This window comes from Momordica charantia (assembly GCF_013281855.1).
Source record: "Momordica charantia cultivar OHB3-1 chromosome 3 unlocalized genomic scaffold, Mcharantia_2.0 BLBB01000003.1, whole genome shotgun sequence".
In the NCBI taxonomy this organism is placed as follows: Eukaryota; Viridiplantae; Streptophyta; class Magnoliopsida; order Cucurbitales; family Cucurbitaceae; genus Momordica; species Momordica charantia.
Window position 1 is genome coordinate 23,829,698 of NW_028275161.1, and position 9,275 is coordinate 23,838,972.

The 9,275-nt window shown below is 34.9% G+C and overlaps 1 protein-coding gene across 3 annotated transcripts; it reads left to right on the forward strand.

The window, feature by feature from the left end:
- The first annotated feature begins 634 nt into the window (after positions 1-634).
- On the forward strand, positions 635-6,831 carry LOC111008561 (homeobox-leucine zipper protein HDG11). 3 transcript variants are annotated; one of them, XM_088121466.1, is made up of 11 exons: positions 635-776; positions 3,329-3,484; positions 3,652-3,769; positions 3,843-4,028; positions 4,143-4,613; positions 4,701-4,802; positions 4,892-5,104; positions 5,212-5,392; positions 5,478-5,746; positions 5,832-5,921; positions 6,052-6,831. In XM_088121466.1, exons 2-11 carry the CDS (start codon positions 3,366-3,368, stop codon positions 6,430-6,432), a joined length of 2,130 nt encoding a protein of 709 aa, XP_087977592.1. In that variant the 5' UTR covers positions 635-776; positions 3,329-3,365; the 3' UTR covers positions 6,433-6,831. The 3 variants fall into 3 exon arrangements, with proteins under 3 accessions (XP_087977592.1, XP_022136988.1, XP_022136989.1); XM_022281296.2 differs by lacking the exon at positions 635-776 and adding an exon at positions 2,497-3,250; XM_022281297.2 differs by lacking the exon at positions 635-776 and adding an exon at positions 2,497-3,167.
- The last annotated feature ends 2,444 nt before the right edge of the window (positions 6,832-9,275 follow it).

The window sequence follows — 9,275 nt, forward strand, 5'->3', positions numbered from 1 at the left end:
GCACATTGACCAATAACTATTTTGAAGAATCAAGCTGATGTTTATTGAAATATAATTACTAGTTTAATTAGGTGTGAACTAATTAAAATAGTTATTTTGTTTTGGTCCAATTTCATAATTTTTATATATTGTGGTATAAAATATTGAACTTGGAAGTTTATTCTTTCATTTTTACAATATTATCAGTCTAGTTATTGTTTAGCCTACTATTCTACTTGTAATTTCCATTTATTGCTCCATACCTAACTATTTTTAAGTTGACGTGTAATAAGAAAAAAATACAGTTTGCCAATTCTTTCATATTTAAAAAATGTTTCGAATTATTAAGACATCTCAGAAAATAAAGATAAATAATTAGGTAAGCGAAAGAAGAATCGGGGAAGAAATAATGAAAATATAAAAATGGTAAATTGAAGTTTGAAGCAAAATTGATCCTGGTACACGTGGAGGGTGGAGAGCAAAGAGGTGAGGGGGAGCAATCCAGTGCATCGCACACACCACTTTCTGCTGTCCCTCATTAATGTTGGACCAGTTGGCAGTTGGTTCTTTATCATGAAGCGCGGGAAGCAGTGACTTAAATTAAAAATGATTTATTTGAAAGGAAAATTAAATAGCGAAAATATGGTCCGGTTGTGAAGTTAGGGGAAACGAAAAGCAGGTGGAAGTGTTGATGAAGGGCCAGGGCTGGCAGTGGCAGTGGCAGTGGCAGAAGAGAAGAGAAGAGATAGGTAGCTAATTCCGTTACGACTTACGTTGATCAGCAATGCAATCATCGGGTATGTCTCCTAATATCCTTAATTCCCTTCGCCTTTGCCAAATCGGTTCACAATGTAATTCCCACCGCGCGCCGGAATTGTACCCCAATCCGCCGGCTTTCACAAAGTTTCCACCTTCTAATTCACAATGAGATGATTCCCAAACTTTGCACCATCAAATTTAATATTTTATTCATTTTCAACCCTTTTAATATCAATATAATTACTAAAATTAAATGGAACTTGAAAGCTAGATGTAAATCTGAACTTGAAGTGGTAAGGATAGAACATACCCATCAAGCACCGAATTTCCTAGCCCACGATCCAGCAAAGAGGGCTTTGAATATGGAAAACTCCTTTGTGGCTATTGTAAATAATAATAATAAATAACATGGCTCTCGAACTGCAAAACTTAAGTTTTTAGCATGTTTTCTTTTTCTGAAAAAATAACTACATTCTTTTTAAAATTTTACCAAAAATTTATATAATATCTATGGTTTAATGTCTATGTTACTACCAATTAATTATATATGAATAGTAATTAATAATAGAACAATTTATGTCACCAACTTAAACGTAACTCAACTCAACTCAACTGGTTAAAATATTTATGTACGATTAAAATCTTCTACTAAAAGAATACTAAAAGAAGAATAAGAATAAGTAATGTCATTTAAAAAAAAAATATTCTTAAACTCACCCCAATGCTTGAATTTATAACTTAATTTAAATGATCAAAATAAAATATTTTAAATCTTAGCAGCTACATTAGGCAAATTTTAGAGAATATATTTTTAACCTTATATGTTACATTTGATTTTTTTCTTTTATTGATTTCATTTAAAAAATTATTCTTACAAACAAAAACAATTAAATACTGATAAATATATCTACATGTGTATATTTTATCTCATAAACATGAAAATAATATATATTATTATATTAGTTTTACCATTAATTATTTTACATATTCTGCAGTAAAATTAACGAGTAAATCTAATCCAAACATATAATATTAATAAAGGAATACAAAAAAATACAAAAAAAAAAAAAAAGAATCATGGGTGCAATAATTGTCAAAGTAGCAAAAATATTTTCTAGTCCCAAAATTTAATATATATATATATTTCACTTTAATCCCATCTCGTATGGGAATCCTGTCCTCGACAACAACATTTCATTGTATCTCTAAAAGAAATTACATCAAAGCTCTAACATCTATATCTAGGTTTATTTATTTTTTTTTTCCGGAATACTAACATCTATATCTAGTTAATTACCTACAAATTAGCGAAAGGACTATAATATTTTTTTTTCATATATTTATATAATAGATATTTTCATCTATTTGTACAATTACCTTTTTTTTTCCTTATTTAAACAGAATATATATTTGCACACTAATATAAATATATATATATATATTATATAATTCAACAATTGCTGTGAACCATCGACTTTAGGTTCACAACTTAAATATAAATTATAAATGATAAAAAATAAGACCTAAAAAGAAAAGGGGATAGGAAAAAAAAAAAGGGTGGAGCAGTAATCTAATTTGAAACTCATGAAAAGGAGGAGAACACGACCTGCTCTACCTTTTCTGACAGCATCCCCACGTGTTATAAGTGCAGGACCAAAACCCTTATTGGTCCACGCCACGAAGAACTGTATCTAATTTGGATGAATTCCAAAATTATACGTACATATATTATATTATATGGAGTTTTATGATTGGGTTTGAGCAGAAAGATGTGAATGTGCAGAATGTGGATGGAAGTTGTTTAGAGTTTGACTTTTATATGTTATTGGCATCGACATCGGTAATAACTGATAGCAGGGAATGGAAAGTTGAAGAAAAAGAGGAGGCTTGATGGCCGGAAAATGATGGGGACGGTTGAAGCTGGAGATGGGGAGGGGGAACTATTAATAACAAGGCCAAGGCCAAGGCTAAGGAGCCCTGCCATTCCCCACTCTCATTCATTCAATTTCCCAATTCTATTCTAATTTCGAACCCAAGGAGAGCGCCCCTGTAATGGGAGTGGGTGTACCGTGTACCGGCCGGTGACACTCAATTTTAACACCTGTTTTCTCCACGACGCCCAACAGGCAATTGCCTTAAATCCCCACGCCCTTCGGTTACACTACTTTGAGTTTGAATCATATAATTAGAAAGAGAGAGATTAGGGGAAGGGAGCGGAGACTTGGCTTTTTCTCCGCCTGTCTTCTACGTAGCGCTGGCAAATTAGCAATTTTGGTTTATTACGCCCCAAGATTTCATCCCCCCTCTCTCCCAAATCAAGCCCCCTTTTTTGTTTTCATTATCACTTTTAAATCTTACTCAATACCATAGCCGTTTCGTCTCTTTCTCCTCTGCGCTCAAGGCCGCCATTATAGCGGAAGGGTTGTCGTGTATGAACCCCCAAAATCATCATATCTCTCTTGTTTGTTAGCTGTCGTATTGTACATTCAGTCCATGTCCATGGTGTAGTGTGGTATTATATTATTATTACTTTTCATGAAATGAGATGAGATGATGCAGCAACTTAACTGACTCTCCAAGCAACCACCAGTGCAGCAGGCGACGCTGAGAGAGTAGAACCAAATGCAATGGACTACGGCAGTGGAGGCGGCGGCTCCGGCTGGGACAATGATTCCTCCTCCGACCCTCAACGCAAGAAGAAACGCTACCACCGGCACACTGCCAACCAGATTCAGAGGCTCGAGGCGTAAACCCCATTTCCTTTCCTTTCCACCCTCTGTTTTTTCTTTTTCTTCGTTTTGCGTCTTTAATTTTGAGATGGGTTTTGGAAAATGCACTCTTCTTCGTCCTCAATGTCATTACTAAATAGGATCTAAGAAGTTTGTTTTCTTACTGTTTGTTTGGACAATGAAGAATGTTCAAAGAGTGCCCTCACCCGGATGAGAAGCAGAGATTACAGTTGAGCAGAGAGCTGGGATTGGCTCCTCGCCAAATCAAATTTTGGTTCCAGAACAGGAGAACCCAGATGAAGGTATCTCTCCTCTTTCTCTTTCTTCAACTCCTTGTTTTTGGAGTCTCACATAAAATGTATAATAATTGTTCAGGCTCAACATGAAAGGGCAGATAATAGTGCACTGCGGACAGAGAACGACAAGATTCGATGTGAGAACATAGCCATCAGAGAGGCACTAAAAAATGTCATATGTCCCTCCTGCGGTGGCCCTCCCATTCAGGACCCCTACTTCGACGAGCAGAAATTACGAATCGAAAATGCCCATTTGAAAGAAGAGGTTCTTGGCTAGCTTACTGTCTTCTTTTAAGAGGGGGAAAAAAGAGTCTTTTCTAACCTCACATCAAAATGTTGTCTTTGGCTTAACTGAGTTGATGTGTATACCGTTTGACAGCTTGATAGAGTATCTAGCATTGCGGCCAAGTACATTGGGAGGCCAATTTCTCAACTCCCACCCATTCAGCCTTCTCATTTTTCTTCATTAGAGTTATCCATGGGTAGTTTTGCCTCCCAAGAAATGGGTAGTCTCTCTCTTGATCTTGATTTACTTCCTGCAAGTTCTTCAAGCGTTCCCAGTTTGCCATACCACCATCCAATTCACTTCTCCGACGTGGATAAGTCCCTCATGACTGAAGTTGCCACAAATGCCATGGGAGAGCTGCTCAGACTTTCCCAAACTAATGAACCATTCTGGATGAAATCACCGAGTGATGCCCGAGATGTTCTCGACCTTGAAAGCTATCAACAAGCTTTTCCAAGATCCAACACTCAGTTGAAGAATCTCCATTCTCGCACCGAGGCATCTAGAGATTCAGGCATGGTGATCATGAACAGTGCATCATTGGTTGACATGTTAATGGACTCGGTATGGTTGTGTTACTATCCCTTCCTCTTTCCACATCATAATATCTTAAGTGTAACAACAACTAAAGTTATTGAGTTGAGTGTGCAGACCAAATGGACAGAGTTATTTCCCACAATTGTCTCGATTGCAAGAACAATCGAAGTTATATCAACCGGAATGTTGGGAAGTCATAGTGGCTCCTTGCAACTGGTACTATAGCTAGCTGCAACCTTCCAATGTTACATTACTTTTTTCAGTTTCTTATCCTTATTTTTTAGTCTAGTGTGTTTGAATTGCAGATGTACCAAGAACTGCATCTTCTTTCCCCATTAGTTTCGACTCGCCAGTTTTACGTTCTCAGACATTGTCAACAAATAGAGCAAGGCACGTGGGCTGTAGTAGATGTTTCCTATAATATCCCCAGAGAGAACCAAATAGTCTCTCGAGATTCTCAATGTCACCGGTTTCCCTCCGGCTGCTTGATCCAAGACATGCCAAATGGTTATTCCAAGGTTAACTTGCCACACCACTTGATTTATGTTCTGCATTTTATTTTATAATTGCTTCATTCCTTCAGTTCCCAATTTTATTCTCACTGCACAATGCTCACCACAAACAGGTTACTTGGATTGAGCATGTGGAAATCGAAGACAAAGGCTCTACTCATTGGCTTTTCAGAGATATTATTCATAATGGGTTAGCCTTTTGTGCTGAACGGTGGCTTGCAACTCTTCAACGGATGTGTGAAAGGTTTGCCTGTTTAATGGTGGCTGGTAGTTCCAGTCGAGATCTTGGCGGAGGTAACTTCCGTGGTTCACTTCGAATTTTACAATCAAATGCATAATTCTTCTTACTGTCTCCTAACGGATGATTTTCTTCCCTCAGTCATTACATCATTAGAGGGAAAGAAAAGCATGATGAAACTAGCACAGCGGATGGTGAACAATTTCTGTGCTAGCATTAGCACATCTCATGGCCACCGTTGGACCACCCTTTCGGGGATGAATGAGGTTGGTGTTCGTGTCACAGTGCATAAAAGCATGGATCCTGGCCAATCCAATGGCGTGGTTCTTAGTGCAGCTACAACGATATGGCTCCCAGTTTCTCCTCAAACCATCTTTAACTTCTTTAAGAATGACAGAACTAGATCTCAGGTATTTGTTACACAAAGTTTCACACATGGTCAAACATTTTATAATGGCTTCATTAACTCTAAAAGTTTGATTGATGCTCCATCAGTGGGATGTTCTCTCGGATGGCAATCCAGTTCAAGAGGTTGCTCATATAGCCAACGGATCCCATCCAGGGAACTGCATATCTGTTCTTAGAGTGAGACTTGTGTTATTCTGTTGTAATTAATTTTCCATGTTCGAAATTTGATTGGGAGGTTTAGGATGGATCAAATTGGAAGTTGTGTCAGTGTTTTTATGTGACGTATACAAATTTGTTGTTTGAACAGGCTTTCAATACGAGTCAGAACAACATGTTGATTCTTCAGGAGAGTTGCATAGACTCGTCTGGATCACTTGTTGTGTACTGCCCTGTGGATCTACCAGCCATGAATGTTGCAATGAGTGGGGAGGACCCATCAAGTATTCCTTTACTGCCGTCAGGATTCACAATTTTACCGGACGGTCGACGGGACCCCGGTGAGGGGGCGTCGAGCAGCTCGGACGTGCACAGTAGGTCGAGGGGCTCACTGGTGACGGTAGCATTTCAAATACTAGTGAGCAGCTTGCCATCGGGAAAGCTAAATTTGGAGTCAGTGACGACAGTTAATAACCTCATCAGCACCACTGTCCACCAGATCAAGACAGCCTTAAACTGCCATAGTTCCTGAGGAAAGGGGAACCAACACTTTTTTTTTTTCTGGCGGAGGAGTTGTGTTTGGGTTAGTTGGGGCTTTGCCAAAGTTCTTGCTATCCCACTCCAACTCCCACCCATTTTACGGTCAATATTGTTGTTTTGTTATTAATTATTTTGGGGGCTCTGGCGTGACAGGAGAAACTGCTGATGTTCGATATCTCAACTCCAGATCAGTCCACAGAGAGTCAAGAACGCACCATACATATTTCCAGGTTAATTTTTGTCTGTCTGTCTGTCTCATACTTTATTAACCATTCATTCCACCTCTGAACCAATATTGAAAACTTGGTATGGTTCGGGCATTGACTCTCAAATGGATACTTTTATTTTTCTCATTCTATCAATCTCTTTATCGAATGTGCATGTTTAATTATGATTCATTTTTGTATGTGAAATGATGCTATACTCACTCTCTACTCTAAAAAGACTTGGGTTCTACATGTGTTTAAGAGAAATAGGAGTTGTTTCAAGTGAATATGATTGTAATTTGTGTCTAAATGATCAAATTTATGGCTCATAATTAATTAGTAAATGTTCTCTTATTCTTCCCTTCAAGTTTGAGCAATGGCTCTTCTTACCTCTGGCCTATTTTGGGAGGACAAAAAATCAATGATAAATTTATTATCCGTAGAGGGTTAGATGATGTGAGAGTGTCACTCAATAATTCACTTGACTGGACAAAGGGGTGCAAAATTTGGCTCTTACTCGATGCATTATTTCTGTGTTTTTTTTAGTAATATCAGCATTATTTTCTTAGAGAAATATAATGCAGGATTTATTCAATATATATTTGAAGAAATTAAATAAATGAGTGAAAAAGAGGAGCTTTTCTTTTCTTTTTCTTTTTCTTTTTCTTTTTTTTTTAAAGAAAAAAATAGATATAGATAACAGATGCAAAGGTGAGGGGGAGGTGTGGTGTGAGAAAGCCTATTAATTGTTCTTCCTAATACTACCATACTGCAATTAATGATGCAAATCCATGGGATATCAATGCTAAACTTTTGTTTCTTTGTTTCTTTTTTAATCTACATAACTTATAATTTTTGAAAGCTTAAATTTTCATTATTTAACTATTTTCTATTTGTATTGTTTTACGCATATAATGATCCATTAAAAAATGAATTAAATATCTCAACCTGAAACATTGCATGGCCATACAAGAATCTACGTTAATATCCTCATATCTCATATTTGTTGTACTATAAAAAATTAATAAAAAAAACATATTAAATACTACCTCATTTTCTCTATTTATTGAACAGTATTTTCTAAATTAAAAAAATATACAATAATGCTTATTTCTTATGAAATGATTTTGAATGAACTTATTTTTACTATATTTGGAAAATGAAAAAAAATGAAAGTATACTAAATGGTATAAAATAATTATGTATTTATAAATATCATTATTTTTTTTCTAAATATCATAAAAATGAGTTTTAGGTAGTGTCCTGTGATTATATAAGTTTACAATTTATACTAAAATTCTAAACCTAACGCTATATATATGAATACATATTTCTTTTGTACTATTTTTGTAAGGAAAAGTTATACTAAAGGTTATAAAATAAATATGTATTTATAAAAATATTATTATTTTTTGGTTTTTTATTAATTGGTCTTATATGATTGTATAAGTTTTAAATTTTTAACCCTAATACTATATATATTTCTTTTGTGCTATTTTTTGAAATTCTCTTTGAGGATACATGGTTAAGAAACAAGTATTTTGTTTTCTAATCCTCGTTTTCATATCAAATGTAATACTTTTTTCCTTCAAAATGTATTAAAAGGCCGAATGAAATCTATTTGAAGAGATATATTTACTTTTTAATTATTTTTAACTTCATTAAAATAAATTATTTGGTGGCCTCGTGGGCCACAGGGACAGAACTTTCCTCTTCCACCAAATTAACAAGCAAGTGGGGAAGTGAGAGCCACTACAATCAATGTATGCATCTGTTGATGTATAAGTATATAATTGTTGGCGTATTTAATTTTAATAATTTAACTGAACAAGTTATTGGTAAAGGGGCATCTATGGCATTTATTCCTTTTTTTTTTTCTTTTCAGATTCAGAAAAAGATAAGAGAGGATATTAATTAAATCATTTAATTGACTATTAATTGCACGACACAGTCTAGGAACCGTTCCATAATTACTGAACCACTTCGCTTCATAAGAAAGAAAGGCGAAGGCTAAAATTATATATGTAAAGTATAAATGTGAGCGTGAAGTTCTCTCTCGACCTTCTTTTGGTGGTCTCTCATATTTAATATTTTAATATAAATCTATTCTACCAATCAATTCTATATTTCACTTTTTTATTAAAAAAAAGGGTTGAATTCTATAATTGTTAGATATCCAATATATGAATTATAATTTACTCAATCCATAAACTTAAACTTTTTAATTTAGTGGTGATTTATTCATCCTTATAGTATAGTGACATTGATTTTGATCTAAATTTACTCCTTATAAGCTTCCAAAGTAAAATGCTTATAACATCGAAGTTGATGCATTAAACCGTTGTTGCTTGGTTTTTCTTTTTTAAAATTTTGACCACAATTTTGGTTTGGGTTGGAAATGTGAATTAGAGTTAAAGAAAAGTTTAAAGTATATTAGTAAAGATAATTTTTTTATTCGTACAATACTTTTTTTACTTTAATTTTATTGAATGGAGACACAAACTAATTTAATAAGCTATACTCTGCATTATATTAAATAAAGGTCACTTATACCTTTAAATACACGTGTGGAAAAAACAGGAAAGACTAGGCAGATGCCAAAGAACTAACTAATTAACTAACAACTAAT